Raw genomic sequence first — 20,104 nt, 5'->3', positions numbered from 1 at the left:
ATTACTTAAAATTCTACTTAATTCATTTGAGACATACCTTTTTATTCACATGGCAAACTCCAAATGGACCTCTGAGAATTTCTTTTTCAACTTGTAAATATAAAACAATTGGGAAGACAGCACAAGAAAAAGAGACTTTACAGCATGAGAGTGGAGGCATGCTATAATATAGTAAAATAAGAGTCAAGAGACCTGGACTCTGATCCTGACTAGTTCATTACTGTGAGACACTACTTTGGATGTACAACTTAACTTCTTTGAGACTCAGTCTCTTTTCTTGAAGAATAAGGAGGCCTGAGCAGATTTCAAATTGTAGGATTTAATGAGGTAATGATTTAGAATATAATGACTAAGAACCTATTTAAGTTGTGTTAGAACTCTAATTTAAAAAGGGAATCACCAGGACTTAGGTAAAAGAGAACTAATGAAAACAGTACTGATGATCATTACCTTCATTTAAACTGACTTCAAAAGTTCCTTCAGTTTTTGCTAAAAAATAAAATTAGTCATTATCCAAGTAACTGCTAGCCCAGAATCTGAGAGATTAAAAGGACCATGGAGGTATAATCTTTCCTAGGTTTATAAATACCACCTGAAGACTAGCTATAGTGACTGGAACTTGGGAGGTACTCATTAAACGGAGCCAAGATTTGTATTTGTTTTGCCCCAGTGCTCATGAAGTCACTGTATTTTTGAATGTTTATATTTTAATCTCTAGCTATTATTTCCCCCTCACGGTATCATGTAATCATTTCTTCTATATGAAAATTAGTAATAATATGGGACCATGGGCTTATAGACCATAGAATCCAGCTAGAAATCTACTTGCACAATGAAATAGAATCAATGAAATAGAATTAACAATCTTTAGAAAAAGTAGATCCTGTAGTTTCAAGATCTACCAAATAATGCTAGCATCTGGACCATATTTTATTCATAAGTTATCATGAACAATTTGATTAACACTTTAACAAAGACATGCATTTTAGAACTATTTTTTTACAAACTTAACAAAAAGCTTTACAGAATTTTGTATTTCCAAAGTTTTATAAAATATAAATAATAAGCAGATTAAAAATTGGTAACTACTCTTATTTTCGAAATGACTTACAGAAATGGTTAACACTACAAGAAAGACTGATTTTGGAAATGCTGGTCATTAAGATTTTATTAACAAGAATTAAGCAAGTATGAATAGGCAAAACAAATCAATATATGTGTATTACACACATGCACCTTTCTTTAGGGATGCTGCAATTGCATTATATTCTTCCGTATTTTTGCTGTTAAACTCACAAGATAGAGTTATGCCTTTTTAGGCTGCTGTTCTTATGCATGGACAAGGAAGTCACTGTCGGCATCATTGATCCGAGTAAGCTGTCAGCCGGGAAACAAGGAAGCTAGGCTTTGGGTAGGCTTTTTGGTAGAGAGGTTAGGGGCTCTACTGTTTGCTGTAGTTACTTTCCTGGAGTCTGGTCTTTGAGAAAGGTAGACTTTTACACACTGTATATTATGTTTGGGTGACAGTCACCAACACAACAACCATGATCTGGTGCTAGGGCAGAACTTAACAGGAACCATCTTTTTTTCTAGGTTACTATATAGATAGAACAGGGTCATAACCAGAATATCTAGTTACAAATCACACAATGGATTTTTTTTTGAATCCTTAAAGACTTTAGTAAATTGTCTTAAGAACTAATATAGTAGTACAGTGTTGAAAGGACAAACAGTGAAGTCAGACTACTTGGGTAGGAATCCTGCTCTGTCATTCATTAGCTGTATAACCAACAGGCACATTACTTATACTCTGCCTCTCTGTTTCCTCATCCGTAAAATAGGGAAGTAACAGTATGTAGCTCACTGTAGTTACACTGAATGGATTAAATAAGAAATATTACTTACAAAGGGTTGGCATGATGTCAGAAAAACTGTAATTGCTAAGTGTGTGTGTGTGTGTGTGTGTGTGTGTGTGTGTGTGTGTGTATGTATATATATATATCATCTCCGCTACCTCAGCTATACTGCTGGGCAGTAAAAAACAGACTGATTTTTCAAACTTGGGTTAGAATGTTAAGGAATGACATTTTTGCACCCCCCCCCCCCTCCAACAGCGGCAGCAATTACTTTCAAAGAAAAGGTAAAGCTGTAGAAACAAAGTTTTGGAGCCAAGACATTTCAGTCAGCCTTCTAATCAAGGTGGCTTTCTTACTAGTGGCAATCTTGAGGGTCTAGGCCTAATTCTTATGTCCTCCCTTATTAGGCCAGTGCATCACTACAAATACAGTTGAAGATATAAATGTCTGTAGACTGAGGAAGAGAGAGCTGATAATTTTATGAGGCTCAGGATACTTCAGAGCAAGTATAGGACTGGATGATAGGGAACACTGAGCTGAGAGTGCTCAAGGAATCCTAGCACTTAAAACAACAAAACAACAACAACGCACTATTTATTTTAGAGACAGACAGAGCACATGGGCGGGGGCAGAAGGAGAGGAAGAGAGATAATCTCAAGCCAACTCCCCACTGAGTTGGGGCCCCGATGTGGGGCTCAATCTCATGATCCTGAGATCATGACCTGAGCTGAAGCCAAGAGTTGGGCATTTAACTAGCTGAGCCACCCAGGCACCCCTCAAAGAAACCTAGCACTTCTGATACCATAAACTTTACACAGAAAACACATCTTAACAGAGAGGTCTTCAGGAGAGTCTATGCATTTTTTTCCTGATATTTCACTGACATTTTATGTGTTTTTCAATAGTATATTTCATAACTGTTATTATAAAACCAGACACTAGCGTAGAGAGAAACTCATTTTTTTAACTGTAAAAACTTTATAGTCTAAAATGGAGCTGTCTCCATTTGAACAAAGAAAAAAAATGAGAAGTGAGTTTTCCTTGTATGTATGTTGGGATTAAAAACCACACTGAGGGGCGCCTGGGTGGCTCAGTGGGTTAAAGCCTCTGCCTTGGGCTCAGGTCATGATCTCAGGGTCCTGAGATTGAACCCTGCATCCGCTCAGCAGGGAGCCTGCTTCCCCCTCTCTCTCTGCCTGCCTCTCTGCCTGCTTGTGATCTCTGTCTGTCAAATAAATATATCAAAAATCTTAAAAAAAAAACACAGAAAGACTACCACCAAAACCAAACAAAATTATATATAAAATAGGAGATAGAGTAGTAGTTTCTGAAGATGTAAAATAATCACATATAACAATGTAACTAAACTAAGTTTGAAAAACTTAATAGTAAACATGTTTCCCCAAAACTATAAATGACAAAAAGGAAAACTTGCCAATAACATAAAAAGTAAGCAAGAACATTACCAAAGAACTTTTAATAATGTTCCTCGTCTAAGAAATTTGTTAACTGAAGACTTTCAAATATTCAAGCTCAGATATTTCATGTTACATAATTCTATTCAAAACACAGAAAAAAAGAAAGGAGCTAGTCACCACATTTAACAAAGCAAATAAAACTCCAGGATCAAAAATAGGACAAAGAAATTATTTTAAAAAAATGTAATTATATACCAGGTTCCTTTCATGCAAGGTAAAATCCTGAGATAATTAAATACAAAAAGTTCTTTGATTAAGTGTATGTAGGAAAGTCCTTTCTAACTTTTTACATTATATGACAATAAGTACTAGTTAAGACAGACTATTAAAAAAATTTGGCTGAAAAAGTATTTATGTTATAGTGCTAATATATAATTAAAGTGATTTAACTATTACCAACTGATTCACTATAAAACCACAAAGAGATAATCAACTCCCCATATTATGAAAAGCCCTTGCCCAAGAATAAACCATCTTATTTAAAAAATGACCAGAGGTGCTAACAGTCAGCCAACGTTAATATGATTAAACAGGGTTCAATTTACAACATGCAGACAATATGGATGGTACTTCTGTTAAATTTTAGAAATTAAATTTTACTATATATTAAGCTTTATCATGAGAAAAGGTAAATCTATTTCAGCTGCCTAGAAATGCACATCATTTAATATAATTCAAGGAATATATGTAGGCATTTTGGAGGAATAACATAGTAATCGTATAATAAAAATTTTGGATTAAATCAAAGAATTAATTTATTCATTTTTTTGTAAAACAGTGCTTCTCGAGTCTTTAAAAATCCTAAGAGAATATTCAAATTTTTATGACCAATCAAAAAATCTTAAAAGTTTGATTATATTCTGAAAGTTTGATTATATTTTGTCTTCCTATTTTAAACTGAAAACCTTGAACTGGATAATTCATTTCAAAGTACATTTATAAAAACATTCAAAATGATTAATATAAAATACTCTCCATCAATCATTTTTACTTGTGTGCATGGAGGGGGAGGGGTGAGTCTTAAGAAAATTCCCATTTAATTTAAGGGTAGTGCAGATTATAGAACAAAAGAGTATTGTAGAGTAGAGAACCATTTCCTTGAAATTGGGGGTTTTGAAAATTTGAGAAAGATGGAATAAAGGTAGGAGAAAATACAAATAAAACTACAAAGGAAAAAGATCTCAAAATCTGGAAGTATAAAATTGTACTATTTATGACATAAATTGAACCCTGCTTTATTTTAAATAAAGCAAAAATAAAAATAGAATAATTCACATTGTAAGTCAGAAGAACTACAATCCCAATTTAACTGATTTTTAATAATTACTGCCCCAATAAGTTTAGAAGAAACAGCCCAAGAGATTATTGTTTAGCATAGAAATAACAAATTAATATATACAAAATGCAATGCATTAGATCATTTTCTGGTGTTGAGTAACACTGCATATAGCAAGGATTAGAAACAAAAGAGAAATTTCTATTTCCTACCTATATCACTGGCTACCATCTTGGAAAACTTTCTGCTTTTGGTCTTCACTGAAAATAATATTTTGATATAAAAATGTCAAAATCTAGTCAAAGTAAACTAAATGAATTAAACATAATTAAAAGAAAATACTTTAAAATAAAGATACTATACCCTTTTCTATAAAATTATTCATTTTTTGTTCATCATCTGAATTGTGTGGTGATGAAGAACCTACACAAACGAAGACAATGGAAGGAACAGGCACATCGTCAGTCACAAACACTGAGTCTTCATAGGGAAAAGTACAGACAAAATAATCTGGTAATTTCTAAGATTAGTTTCCATATTATTGGCCACAAGAAAATGTCATGAATATAATTATTAACAACTCTTATAATACTACAGAAGAATAGCAAATAGTGCATTATCTCCCACAGTAGAGAGATCCCTAGTATATATAAATATTAACTTTAATCTATAATTATTTTTCCTTAAGTTAAAACCATTTAGAAAATTCTTGGTATAGAGGTTAGAGAACAGATAAAGAAAAATATAAGCAGCAATTAACTGTCTCTGAAAGAAAATGCAAAAATTCTTTGACATTAGTTAACTGAATAAGGTTCACCTAGAACTAAGAATCCTGTGCAAGAAGTATACTGGATATATTTTATGGTTAACTTCCTAGATACAAAGTTTAAAATCACATATAAATTCTATTTTACCATAGGGATCTTTAGAATATTAAGGATATCACTTATAATATTAGGTATGTTCAAATATTTACTTACGTTTAATGAGGTAAGAATTTTATTCTGGCTGTGACTTCCAATAAATTTATCTAATATTTTTATAATTAAGATTTTATTTGTCCCTTTTCCTTAAGAAAAGGTGTTTCTAATTTTTCAACACAACTCTTTAATTTCTAACATAAATGTTTTATTTATAAACATAATCTTAAAAAAATCTTAAGTAGTATTCTAGTTGGCAACTTTTATTAAATGATCTATCCTTTATAATAGCACATTTCAAATGACATCTCACCCATAAATTTTCACAACCTCGCTACAAATCATTCCCCCTCTTTTAAGTTCCAATAATCCCTTATCTGTACATTTCTCTAATGATGTTCATCACTTAATACCTCATTTTTTAAAAAGTTTACATACATGTACCCTTTTCCCAATGCACTGCACTTCTAAAAACTGGGCCTCCATTTGATTCACTTTTGCACTTTCTTTGCACTCAGGAGAGTGCTTTGTATGCAGCAATCTCTAAGTAAACATTTGTTGAATGAATAAAAAGCTTTTCTGATAGAAGCAAATACCTAAAACATAACTGGAAGTAAATAAAGTCTTTCTGTACTTTTTTTTTAAAAATCCCAGTGAAAGTACTGAACCTTAATAAATAAGGCCAAAGTTTGATCTTCTCTTCCCCTGGAAAAATCATACTTTCTTTGGCCAAGTGGAAAATATCCTTGAAATCTCTCCATTGACCAAGTAAAACCTGTAACATTGGCAGCATCCAATTACTTCTATAATAGTCTTAAAAGATTACCCTTTAAAAAACCAAGTTATTTTTGCTAGGTAGAATTTATGGATCCTCATAAATCCTTTATCAAAAAATATCACATAACACTGGAGTCAATGTTATTTTCAGGATTAGAAATGGGTATACTTGTTCTTCAAAGAAGATAACAGTTATAAGATGTTATAAATATTTTAAAATATCACAGTCACCTCCGATATTAAATAGCCATAGGAATGTAAAAAAATTATTAATACTTGTTTTATTTGAGATATTTCATATTAGAGCAATAGCTACAATCTAAATATGAATATAAAGTTATAAAATGTTTTTTTAGGAGCACTGGGTATTTACGTAACAATGAATATTAGAACACTACATCAAAAACTAATGATGTATGGTATGGTGACTAACATAACACAATAAAAAATATTTTTTAGTATTTCCAAAAAAAATTTCCAACATAAGCTATAAATGTAAAGAAAAGATTTATGTTTCCCCTAACTGAAATTGCCTACTATTGGTCTTCAGAATTTTTGTCGAAGTTCCAAAAATGCTTTCAGCATATCCCACCTGAATATATTTACCAAATAATTACGATTAAATAAACATAGAAAATATTTAGAGCTTTTCAGTTTTTCTGGGGTATACGGCAACTCCTGAAGGCAGCATTTATATTATGGCCTATGTAGCCCTGGGTTTTCTTCAAACTGAAATAACCTAATAAATGTTTTTATCATTTTCACATATACACATGCACACACACACATTTCCGACGCAGTACTAAAACAGAATCTCGAAATAATTAAAGTGCTCAGTAAAGCAATCTGAGTTCTTTGAGATACAAAGATCAAATGGAGATAGCAGAAGTTCTTATGTTAATTCAGGATGACAGAATCAATATTCTATTTCAGAGAGACTGCTGGTTTATTTAAAAACAAATGGAAAAGCCAAACTATATAAATTACTTGTACTTTCTCAGGATGCTCTTTGAATTGAGCTCTTTGAATCAGCTAAAGTGTTGAGACAACCAATTTTGATTATGGGACTTAAATGCTTTTCATAAAAATTTGCTCTTCATTTGTATTATTATTTTGAATAAACACATTGATTTTGATAAAGGGTGTATGGCTACTTTTCATTTTTATAATAGTGGTCCTCCTCTTAGTATTTATGATTGACTCAGTTGAACTCCCAACCCACTTTTATACATTTCTTCTTCTCTCATGATACACTGTTTTCTGTTAGCTATATTGGTTTATTAATTATATTGTATCATTTAACTATTTATATATATCCTACCACACTGCAGAAAGTACTTGAAGCTGGCAATTTAATTACTACTTTCCATTTTAATAACATGATCACCTTGTGGTTCTTCTGATTCACTTCAAACTTACCCCCATCCATTTTTCTTTTTTGACTATCCTAAATTAGTACAATTTGCATGTTTGGTGAGAGAAATGATACTAAATTATTCCTTTATTTCCTTATTAGAACGAGAATGAAGAATGAAGAATGAAGGCAAAAAAGTTATAAATGTGCAAAGTTTAGAAAACTGGCCCAAGATGGGTAGCAAGAATTACTACTATTTTAAGATGGACCAATAGAATATACTATAAGAATATACTGTCAAAGGGTTAGCTTTCCAGAATTTTATTCTAGTTTCTAGTGTATGTTTTAGTTCATATGCATGAGTGACATCTATCTCCTGCTCTATGAAACACGTTTTAGGCACAACTACTATCTACTAAAGTTTGATTTGTTTTTTGTAAAAGCTATCTTTCCTGATATGTAGGAATGCATATAATTCTTCAGAAAATTTTTTTATCTTTTGGGGCATAATCAAAGACTAAACTAAATAAGAGTTTTCTATCTAAGATCAGAATTTCTGATTTATCAATGATTTTTGCAGTCACAATTCTTACTTTGTAGTTCCAACTCACTGAAACAATAAAATACCTAGTGTCAGATAAATTTCTGTATGTTAAAGCTATACTGTCCTTTCATGTGGATCAAAAAATATATTTGAAAATGTTCAACAATGTTTGAGTTTCTCAGAGAAAGATTTGGAGGGTTTCTACTTTTACATACTTTTTATATTTATATGCTCAAATTTTAATATACTTAATTAAATACTTATCTATAATTACCTCTTATTGGCTATTCTAAATTGATAGATGTATATACTATTTATAGTTTGGCTTAGGATAATAACGAGTATTAATTTATTTGGGCTGAGTCTTGTCAAAACAATTTTGATGGTCGTTTAATATATTAAAAGATAATTACATGTCCAAATTATCCAGTCTGGCTTTTAGCCTTAACATATTGACAACTGCATTCATATGGCCTTTAGAGTAAGTAGGTAAGAAGATCAGAACAGTATTGTAGGCAGATGGACAAAGAATAGCAATAAAGATACTACAGTTCTGAATTCCAAATTCAGAAATAACTCTACTTCTGTGAGATCAGATATACAGTTACTTGCTCCATATTATTCATTCAAACTTTACTGTACCCATGTTCAGACTTAACATTAGGTGCTAATTAAATAATTCCTATAGTTACATATTTTATTAATGATCCAATTTAAATACAAAATTTAAAGATTAAGAAAACCAGAAGGTAGATATATCTTAAGGTATAACTTGTGCAACATCAGGAAAATGCAATTTCAAAAAGAAAACATCACAAAAATGTTATAGTCCTATGTCTAACAAAATGCTAATCTGAAATATGAGAGAGTAAAGTAAAACGCACTTCCCAAAAGTTCCCATGTTTATAATGACTTCTGATGTAGTAGAATCAGCTATGGAAGGGTCAAAATCTAGTGGAGAACCATGTCACTTTATCCTAAGAATAATCTTTGCAGGCAAAACTGATAAATATTCCCAGCCAGAATGATTTAATATGGTAGTTAGAACTGTGAATTCACCTGTAGTAAAGACTCACAAAGTTTCTATCCACTTAAAATAATAATAAAATCATGATCCTCTTAATCTTAAGGAGACTGAAAAGATACTAAAAGTTATGTTCCACTAAAATATTAATATACACATAGGTTACATAAAGACCTATATCACATGGACAAAAAATGACAACTGCTTTAATATAGCTATAAATTTATATCAAATATCACTTTGACCAAAACCAGAAACATATACAATTAATCTATAATTATTCTGTCTACAGTTACCATTAGATTATAAAGGTTCAAAATCTTTGATAATATTTAAGTGGATACTACTCAAGAATTAGAGCACTATTCTAACAGATGACACCAGGCAAGTCTAGAGCAAAGACAACATTGTAGATTAACCAAACCATCTGATCCAATGGTGACAAGTAAAATATATTTTCCCTAAAAAAGTATAAACATAAGAAAGCTAAGTAAATAGTTCTATGACTCTTAACGGGTAACAGCTGTGGGATTTTATCTAGTGCATTTCTTTTCACTTAATGAGAATGCAAAAAATAGTTATTTTGAGAAAAATATGTGACACAAAAGTTCCTTGTAGGTGTTATTTTATAAGCTTAGCTGTAAAAAGGAATTTTCACACTGTATTTTTTTTGGAATTTTAATTATTAATGAAATAAAAAATTACCAGAAGTTGGAGATTTGCAGCGATCCTCTGGGACTACAGTCCCTTCACTAATATCACACAGACCTGCTAAAAAAGAAAACCAGAAACCAAATCACAACACAAATTTACATATGTGCAATTTTATGCCCTATTTACAGTATACATTTAATTACTGTCCATTGTTAAAAACCCAGCAGTTGAATAGACTGTACTGGCATTGATACTATGCCCATTAATCTTGAGATAGGAAATAGGAGCATTTGATATTAAAAATACTAAAAATAGTATAGTAGTCATTAGTTAAGCAAAAAGAAAAGTTCTAAGAGATAATTTACTATTCTTCAAGGACATTAGATACAAAGTAGGACTTCGCTTAAAATCAGTCATTTGAGAGTATATGATACACTTATTGGATTTCTCTTGAAGGAAAATAAATACTTGGTAGTAAATTTAGTGATTTTTACATCATAGAAACTTTTCAATTCAAACGTCAAAGTGGTTTTTGCTAAGTATGTCTCAAACATCTTCTGTGAATATTTAAAATAATTTTGTGCCTCCCCATTTCCAATATTTAAAATACTGTACATTACTTATCTTACAGGACTATACTTCTTAAAAACTATACCACACATTTTTAAAGAGCTCTAAAAAAATACTTCCTTTTCACAGATTTATATGAATTATATAACTCATCTATCTTATCAGATGGCCTAGATTCTTAGGAGAAACCATAGCAAGGTATTTTATGCTGCAGACAGTTAAATTAAATGTAGAATTAAAAAAATGGCAATATGCAGAGTAAACAATTTTCACAGATATTAAGTTCCTAGGTAACTGGAATGAAAATAATTCCTGCAAATTCTTTAAAAATTACAAATAAACATACATCAGGAATTTGGGATAGCTGGGTAGCAGATGGGGTTGGGGAGGCTACATATTTAGGTCTCAGAAAAAGTTAGCTATTATGCTGACATATGTGCATATATGATCAGTATCAACTTTTCCAATCCTTTGGTAAATACAGACATGATGTCACAGTCCAATCACTAAGAAAGCTTTCACAATAACATTTTCAAAGAACATAGAGTACCTAATTGAGTTTATAATAAGGGTTTTCTATTTTGATTTATATATTATTTTTCTTCACTAGGAAGTTTTGAATAACAAGCAGTAATTTTTTTTCTCTTTTTAACACTTATTAAACTATGATTCTGGAAAAAACAAAAAACTAGTTCTTATGGTTCAAAGATGATGGATGGAATTTTAGGTATGCATTTAATCTTTGACAAAATACTTGTTTATATAAATGGACTCCTTCTTGATAGAATACTAAAAAAGCAGGTCTTTAAACAGTAGTGATATACAGAAACATCCTAAGTGTCCACCAGTGGATGCATGGCTAAAGAAAATGTGGCATATATAAAAATGTGGGTGGTATACACACACACATATATACATTCAAACACACAATGGGATATATTCAGCCATAACAGATTTAAATTTTGCTATTTGTGACAACATGGATGGCCCTCAAGAACATTACATTAAATAGAGTAAGTCAGACAGTGAAAGACAATTACTGTATGATCTCACTTACATGATATAATGGAACCGAAACTACCCCCCCCAAAAAAAATACAAAAAAAAAAAAACAAGAAACAAGTTCATGGATACAGAGAACAAATTGGTGATTGCCATAGCAGGGTGTGGAGGGTGGGGAAAAAAAGATAAAAGGGGTCAAGGGTACAAACTTCCAGTTATAGAATAAATAAGGGATGTAATATACAGCAAAACCATAGTTAATGATAGTGTAGATATCTTAAAAGTTCCCATTGCAAGGAAAAAAAAATTTAACTATGTAAGATGACGACCCTTAGACCTACTGTGGTGATCATTTTGCAATGTATACAAATATCAAATCAGTATTTGAAACTAATATAATGATTATATAGCTAATTATACCTCAATAATAAACAGTCTCGATAGTATATCTACTACTTTAGTGAGCCTAGATAATCAATTTTGAAATTTTAAGCCTTCCATTGGGCTCAGGGTAAAAGTCAAGTCCAACCCTACATGACTGATTGATATATATGGTTCTATGGCTTATACAATGTGGTTACAGTGTACAATTTATGATTTCTACTTACAACTATCTTTTTGGGTCTTTGCCATCAAATGTAGTAGTTATCCTTTATTGACAAAAAGCATACCTTCTTTTTCACGTGTTTAAGTAGGAAGCTTAATTTACTATTCAAAATGTTCAACAAACCATAATCATATGTTATTCATCATAATATATCTACTGAGGTTCATTACATACAAGTTAATGTTAGGTTACAAATAGACCCTGGTTTAATCCAGGGGTTGGCAAACCTGGTCTGTGAAGGTCTAGATTGGTTTTGAGGCCAGCTAAGAAAATAAGCAAGATACTGTTCTAATTAAACTGTACTGGCAAAACCCAACAGTAGGCCAGCTTTGGCTCAGGGACAGTAGTTTGCTGACTCCTGGTTTAATCAATCTTGCAACTGCCAAAATGACTAGGTCACTTCCATCTACACAGTTCATAAAAAATATACATGGAATTCTTTATTAAGTATCTGATTAACTTTAGGAAACAGTATGTCAACAGGGTGTAGTTATGAGATTAAAAAAGTAACACCAATTTTGGTACATTTTACTTTTAGTAGATTCCCGCTGACTTCAGTTGATGGCTCTATTTTCAGTATGCACACAGGCATTTCAATACGCACAAAAATCGTTCTAGAATTCTGAATGATCTATACATCAAATTTACTGATTTATTTGTCCTCTATCAACTTGAGTACTATTTACAAATTTTCACAAATTCTCTTGATACGTTTTTATTACTTTATCACTTTTTATTACTAAGGTCTGCCTTACATACAAAATATAGCTTAGATTTTCATTCTCTTATTTTTCATAATTTTCAGAAAGATAAATCATTCCTTTTAATGAAGGGTTGACAAAGTTATTTAGCTCTATATTCTGTTTTTCAACTATCATTTCAAATGATCCCTAGAGTCCTAATCCTTCTTTAATTATATTTTCATTGAAACCAAACATTTTGCTATCCCATTTTTTTAAGACCAACCTATACTCAACACAGTACTTAATGATTTATATGAAACTTATTATCCATCCTTGATTATATCCCACATTTCTTTGTTTTTTTTTTCTTATAATACACACACACACACACACACACACACACACACACATAAATATCAACTAGTTTACAGGGCTTGGTAGCTATTTCCTTTTCTATTCTATTGAATATATTGAAGAATTGAAATTAATTGTAATTGTATAGCCCAAATCTTCATTTTTAGAGCCACTTCTTTGTAACTTTCAAAAATATCTTTCCTAAAGTCATGCACAACTTTGTTCCTCTAATTTCTTTCTTCATTATCAATTTCCAAGACTAATAAGTTTCTTTTCATGGGGTTTATCACTTTCACATCACCAAAAAAAGATCTTATTTGGGGTTTAGAATTATATTCAGAATAGAAATTTCCCTTTTGTGTCCTTCACCGAGTGAAAAAGTGGTCAGCAAAACAAGACACCTATTAATCATGTTTCACTTTTGTTATAATTAAGACTTAACAGCAAGCAGATATACAGGTAGTTGAAATACTTTATCACTAGTTGTCCCTGTAAAAATCTCATCATTTTTATTATGAAAACACTGTACACATTTTAGTTATGAGTTCAACTGCATTTTAATACAGCTGTAAAACACAAACTATAATGTTTACAAGATAATTTCATGAGTAGCAAACACCTCACTCTTTATGAAATCATATTAGAATCTACTAGTAGTAAAAACATTTTTCCAAGCTAATCTTTAAAAAAGATAGAATTTGGAGGTATTTGGGCTACACTTCTAAAACCTATTATAAAATATGCACTTTTATAAGAATAGCCTTTTTATCAAGACAGTTAAAGAATTCTGTTACCAATTATTTTATATTTAATTTTATTTGAAACAATTATATTTTAGAAATAAGGCACAAATATTCATAAAATGTTAAAGTACATTTTAAAATAACTTTCTTTTAATTTTAATTTACTTTAACTTTTCTTTTAATTTTTATTTAAGACACAATCCTAAATATTGTTATAACTGAGCCTAATAATATATTAAACTGATAAAGAAAAACTCAAATAGTTCTCCTGTACTTAAACACCTAACTCTTCAATATAAAATAAAGCAAATAATAATATAAATAATATTATGAGATTTACTACAGGATAGAGGATGCAATGAAATTTAAGAAAAAAACATTTTTGAAATCACATGGCAAAATACATAAATTAAATACATAAGCTTTCATAAGCTTATGTATTTAATTTCTACCAATTTTATGAAACTATTATGAGGTATCAAGGAGAAGAAAATTAATTCATTTTAGGAGCAAAAATGTTTTTACACAGGTTTGTGGTAAAATTGCTAAAAGTACTTGTCTCCTCTATCATGACAATGTTTTAATTTTCTAATACTAAATATTAGTTTGCTTTATAAAGAAACCTGGTTGGGACACAAACATTTCAATAGCTGCTTTCATATACACAGGACGATGAACTTAAGGAATGAGTATGCCATTTTAGATATATAATGTTTTAACAAACTCTTTTAAAAATAAATGAGAAAAAATGATTTTATAGACAACAAAAAAACATGCCATGACTTTACTGACATTTAATAAGTAACTTACTTAAGGAAGAACGGAGTTTTTTCACAGATTCAGAATATAAGCTAGAAAGGCCGCACATGCAAGAAGTCACAATCAGCATGCCTTAGTGAAGCAATGAAAAGCGAAGGAAAGAAAGGAGACAAAGGTACTAGAATGGTATGGTTGGGACAATTTCTGCTGAAGATAATACATGACAAAATGATCACACACAAAAACAAAAATGGAAAAGAAAATTCAAGCATCAAACCAAAGTGAGAATAAGGTCTATATCCCCCCACCTTTCTTTTTCTTCTTTTATGAACTGTGATACAGGTAGTATTAGCTAATTATGCCATAAGAGCAAATGAGAAATGAATCTCAGAGAGAATTTAAAATCGGAGAGACTGAGTTATATGTATAGACCAGAGCTTCCCAGTGTTTTACTGCACACTGGTGTTCTGCAGATGGGCTAATTCTGCTCTAATAGGGTTCCCCTCAATCCCTCAATCCTTGGTCCAGCTAAACAGGTCCTGAGGAGACTGGAGTCTTCAGGCCAGTAACTGCTGCAGTCCACACTAATATACCCCTATGTGCCAAAGATCCAATGCCAGGAGGTTTAAAAAAAAAAAAGAAAAATGTGACAAGTACTGGTAAAGACCACCAACTAGACATATTAAAACATTTAAAATTAAGACTAATTGGGCACCTGGGCAGCTCAGTCAGTTAAGTGCCTTCAGCTCTGGTCATGATCCAGGAGGTCCTGCAATGGAGCCCAACATCTGGGCTCCCTGCTCAGTGGGAGTCTACTTCTCCCCCTCCCCCCTGCCCCTCCCCACCATGCACTCTCTCAAATAAAATATTCAAAAAAAATTTAAAAATATTATAAAATTAAGACTAATCACCTAGCAAATATAAAAGAATGTTATAAAGAAAACTCTTTTTTTTTTAAAAGATTTTATTTATTTATTTGACAGAGAGAAATCACAAGTAGGCAGAGAGGCAGGCAGAGAGAGAGGAGGAAGCAGGCTCCCTGCTGAGCAGAAAGCCCGATGTGGGGCTTGAACCCAGGACCTGGGATCATGACCTGAGCCGAAGGCAGCGGCTTAACCCACTGAGCCACCCAGGCGCCCCATAAAGAAAACTCTTAATGGATTTGGGATTGCATTGAATCAAGGCTATCTAAGAACACTACATTTTCATAGAATTCAAATTCACTTTTGCATTTACATTTTTTTTTTCACACAGGAAATGATCCCTTTAAATAACTTAGGTGGAACAACAAATTTTGGGTCTTACAATACCAAACAATAAAAGGGGCAAAACTTTGAAATTTACTTTTATTCCATAATAATGAGACAAATTTTCATCTCATAATTTAGCTGAAGAAGCTTGCCACTGTGGTTCTTTCCCAACGTTAATTAAAATCCTAGGATAGTAAAAACAAAAGTGAAATCTAATAACACAAAACAAAGAAGGCTCAAATCTTTTACTAGTTTTGACAGTTTACATACATAGACTAAGTCAGACAAGCTATATATCTAACTGAAGTATTTATATACACAGAAGTAACTCAGTATTTATAGAAATCCTAAAACTCAGGATTTTTTTCTTTATACCTCCTGAAGGTTGTCGAGATTTACGAGGAGACCGGGGTTCTCTCCGATAAGGATCATTGGAGCCATATAATTCAATAGTGCCCAGGTTGAGGAGTACTGCTTTCTGGAGGTAGTCTACCATTGCGATGCCATTACAATTGCCAAAAACTACCCTGGGAATAGAAAAAGAGTAAATATTTTAGCACAAATAAGTATTATAAGGAAATGTACTCGTAGTCTATAAGGCTGAAAAGGAGGAGGATGGGTTTTCCAGAAAATTCTTCTTTGCAACTAAAGACTATCAGAGACATGGAAATACAGGTTACATATGACTTCTCATGGAACTATGTAGATCTTCTACAGACATAAATGATTTAAAGTCTGTATCATTAAAAAAAAATGTTGGCACAGGAAGTGAAACTTGATCACAGACATAAATCTCCATGCTAGGAAATATGACATTTATTTTTCTGACTTAGGGACATTTCGAGCAGCTCAGAGAAAGACATTCTCTTCCACTAGGGAAGTGGCAGATTATCTCTCTGAGAAAGTTTTGGTAATCCATTCAGTCAAGAATAAAAAGTGGAAAACATAAATGCTGGAGGTCTCCCTTTGGAGTACTCCAAATACATTCCCAGTTATGAGTCAGGTACTATAAACCGAGCAACTATGAATAAAGGAATTTGACTCTTTTAAGATATCTAAAGTCAGAAGCTGAAAACTGAAATGTACATAGGGACTCTGTAAGTAAGACAAACAAGCCACAGAAGGATGTTAGATGATCCATCTAAAGAGGAAATGTTTCAATTCTGTTCATGCTGACCACTGCCAAGCAGATTAGAGACAATGGGCCAGGTAGTTAGATTTTTCAGTTAAAGCTCTAAATATGGATTTCACATTAAACTATTTTGGCAGCCAGCTCAAATATTAAAAACATGCAACAAGGGCTAAAAAAATGTTAACTGTGAGTCCATCAGCCTGTGATCAACTGATTTGCAACTTCCTTTGAAATTTCTTATTGGTTCTTTTTCTTATTCCCTCTTTCTTTATGGTTGTGGGCAGTGGTTCGTGTTCTTACATTGTGGGGCAGCAAATTAAAGACATTGAGAGATGAGAATCTCAGACTATAGCCAGTCTTAGCTGGGTATACAACTGTAAGAGATAGAGTGAGTGGTAACAGCTTCAGGAAGAAGAAAAAGATGAGTCCCTCCCTAGGGCTAGCATAAAAGAAGACAACCAAGTGACCCAATAAATGGCTCTGGGAATAAACAATGTATGGCTTCTCTAAAACCACAACGTTGATTTTTAAAACAAACAAAAATATTTGGTAAGTCTACCAAATTATAATAAAAAGTATTATAATTCATACTCAATATTAAAGGTATGAATTGATGATACAACTGTAGTATAATACTTTACCAAACTATTACTATGCCTTTATAATTTATACAAGTGAATTTTGGAAGTAGAAGAAATTATATAGCTCTGGTTCAACATCTAATTAGCTTAGAACAAAGTCTTCTGAGTTGATGCTGTTAGACCTCCATTATACCGAATATTAATAAGGAAATCATTTCTGAGAGTATATCCATGAAAGTACAGATTGACTTTAAACTTTAATCTCAATTCTTTGGAAAACACTATAAGCTAGCATACCCAGAGTAGATTATTCAGAACAGAATTATTTTCCAAATAAACACTAAGACTGATTTGAAGTTAAAGATATACAACTTTTTAAATGATGCTGTAATAAAGATCATACTATTTTTAAAAATTAAAAAAAAATGTATGGAATGGAGAGACTGAGAAACACATAAATTATACTTACAATCCATACGAAGAATTGACTGCCAGGCTGGTTATTTGTTGTGGTGGTTCTCCACCGACCCATACCAACTGAATAACTAGTTCTGTCTGATAACCTGGAGACTGCTTAAGTGGTGAACTTTTAACTCTGTAATAAAGGAAAACATTACCTTTTAACCTATCTTCATGTATCTTATTAGCTTATTAATTATAAAGTCATGCATAAATAACTATGCACAAAGTATGTGGAATTAAATATACAAAAATGAAAAAAACTGAATCCTGTTCTCTATAGGCATTTGATCTAGATGGAGACAAAACATGTACATAAATAACATGAGAAAGCATATATAAGTTCCCATTATAAACTGGGGGGTTGGAAGTGAAGAGGAAGAAAAAGAGAATTGGTATGAAGGGGAAGGAGGTATGGAGAGAAGAATGAGAAGAAGAAGTCCATGGATTAAGAAGAGGAAGAAGGGTGCCTGGGTGGCTCAGTGGGTTAAAGCCTCTGCCTTCGGCTCAGGTCATGATCCCAGGGTCCTGGGATCGAGCCCCGCATCGGGCTCTCTGCTCCACGGGGCACCTGCTTCCTCCTCTCTTTCTCTCTCTCTGCCTGCCTCTCTGCCTACTCGTGATCTCTGTCAAAAAATAAATAAAATCTTAAAAAAAAAAAAAAAAAAGAGGAAGAAAAAAAATCAAATTAGAAAAAAAAAAAAAAGCAAGTTAGAAAAGTAGACTTAAATATATGGTCTAAGAAAATAAAAAGTGGCCCAAAACATAAGGAGTTAAAAAAAAATGTGAGAAATATTTATTTGGGTGCATGACACTTGCACTATTAAAAAATATATACTCTGAGTGGATAGTAATTTTGATTGTAGACTCTTTCTCCAGTAATTGCTGAATAAAAGCTCAAAATACATTGCTTTTGCAAACATGCAAACAGGAAGTGGGAAACCAATAGTCAAAGATTAACAAATGTATAAGTTTGATCACAGTGTAGGTGTGTGTATTAACAGTGAGAAATCACTATAGCAAAATAGGCTGAGGTCAGACTTTAAAGGGTCTTCAGGGGCTGGCTGCAAAGAACTGAGGGCTTTTGAAAGGCTAGAGTTTAAGTCTTGGCTCTGTCATTTTCCAGTTGTCTTCTTGTCTAAAAAAAAGTTACTATCTAATCACAGTACGAGTGCCTACAAAAGAGCTGTCAATTGTCAATTTATACGAAATATATTTTCATTATTCTAAGGAATTAAAAGCCAATGAAGGTTTATAAGAAATACTTTAGAAAGACTAATTTGGTGGAGGTTTGCAACGTGAAGCAGAATAGGAAAACAATTAAAAAGTGCCTGTAATTAATGTAAAACAATAAGAAAAAGGTAGATCTGAAACACATTATGAAGAATCACAAATGCTTCAAAACTTCATGAAGGCAGAAACCTTGCAGTTACTTTTAACACTCTAGCGCAGAAGAGGTTCTCAATATTTGAAAGAATGAATGAGCTGAAAGCTCATTTTGAGGAACCCCCATACTGTTTTCCAAAGTGGCTGCACCAACCTGCTTTCCCACCAACAGTGTAAGAGGGTTCCCCTTTTTCCACATCCTCGCCAACATTTGTTATTTTTTGCCATTCTAACTGGTGTAAGGTGATATCTCAATGTGGTTTTGGTTTGAATTTCCCTGATGGCTAAAGATGCTAAACATTCTTTCATGTGTCTGTTAGCCATTTGTATGTCTTCTTTGGAGAATTGTCTGTTCATGTATTCTGCCCATTTTTTGACTTATTTGTTTTTTGGGTATTGAGTTTGAGAAATTCTTTATAGATTTGGATACCAGCCTTTATCTGTAGTGTCATTTGCAAGTATCTTCTCCCATTCCATGGGTTGCCTCTTAGTTTTTTGACTGTTTCTTTCGCTGTGGAGAAGTTTTTTTATCTTGATGAAGTCACAAAAGTTAATTTTTGCTTTTGTTTCCTTTGCCTTTGGAGACGTGTCTTGAAACAAGTTGCTGTGGTTGATGTTGAAGAGGTTACTGCCTATGTTCTCCTCTAGGATTTTTAGGGATTCCTATCTTGAATACAAGACTTTCTAAGGAATAC

At 32.2% G+C, this 20,104-nt stretch overlaps 1 protein-coding gene across 7 annotated transcripts in view; it reads right to left on the bottom strand.

Annotated features, from left to right (window-relative positions):
• Positions 1-20,104, bottom strand: part of STXBP5 (syntaxin binding protein 5) — a 185,388-nt gene that overhangs the window by 44,579 nt on the left and 120,705 nt on the right. For 2 of the 7 annotated variants that reach the window (XR_007127922.1, XM_047732215.1), the window contains exons 17-21: positions 18,034-18,159; positions 16,227-16,378; positions 9,935-10,000; positions 4,974-5,033; positions 4,823-4,870 (exon numbers count right to left, since the gene is read on the bottom strand). Coding sequence is in view for 6 of the 7 variants with exons in the window: in XM_047732215.1 (XP_047588171.1) it covers positions 4,823-4,870; positions 4,974-5,033; positions 9,935-10,000; positions 16,227-16,378; positions 18,034-18,159 (452 nt within the window). In the remaining variant the exon portion in view is untranslated. The remainder of the gene's footprint in view (positions 1-4,822; positions 4,871-4,973; positions 5,034-9,934; positions 10,001-16,226; positions 16,379-18,033; positions 18,160-20,104) is intronic. The other 5 variants (XM_047732216.1, XM_047732217.1, XM_047732218.1 and 2 more) reach the window with 5 other exon arrangements.

Source organism: Lutra lutra, chromosome 6, assembly GCF_902655055.1.
Source record: "Lutra lutra chromosome 6, mLutLut1.2, whole genome shotgun sequence".
NCBI lineage: Eukaryota > Metazoa > Chordata > Mammalia > Carnivora > Mustelidae > Lutra > Lutra lutra.
Note: the sequence above shows the minus strand (reverse complement) of the source record. Positions and strands in the feature narration are given on the sequence as shown.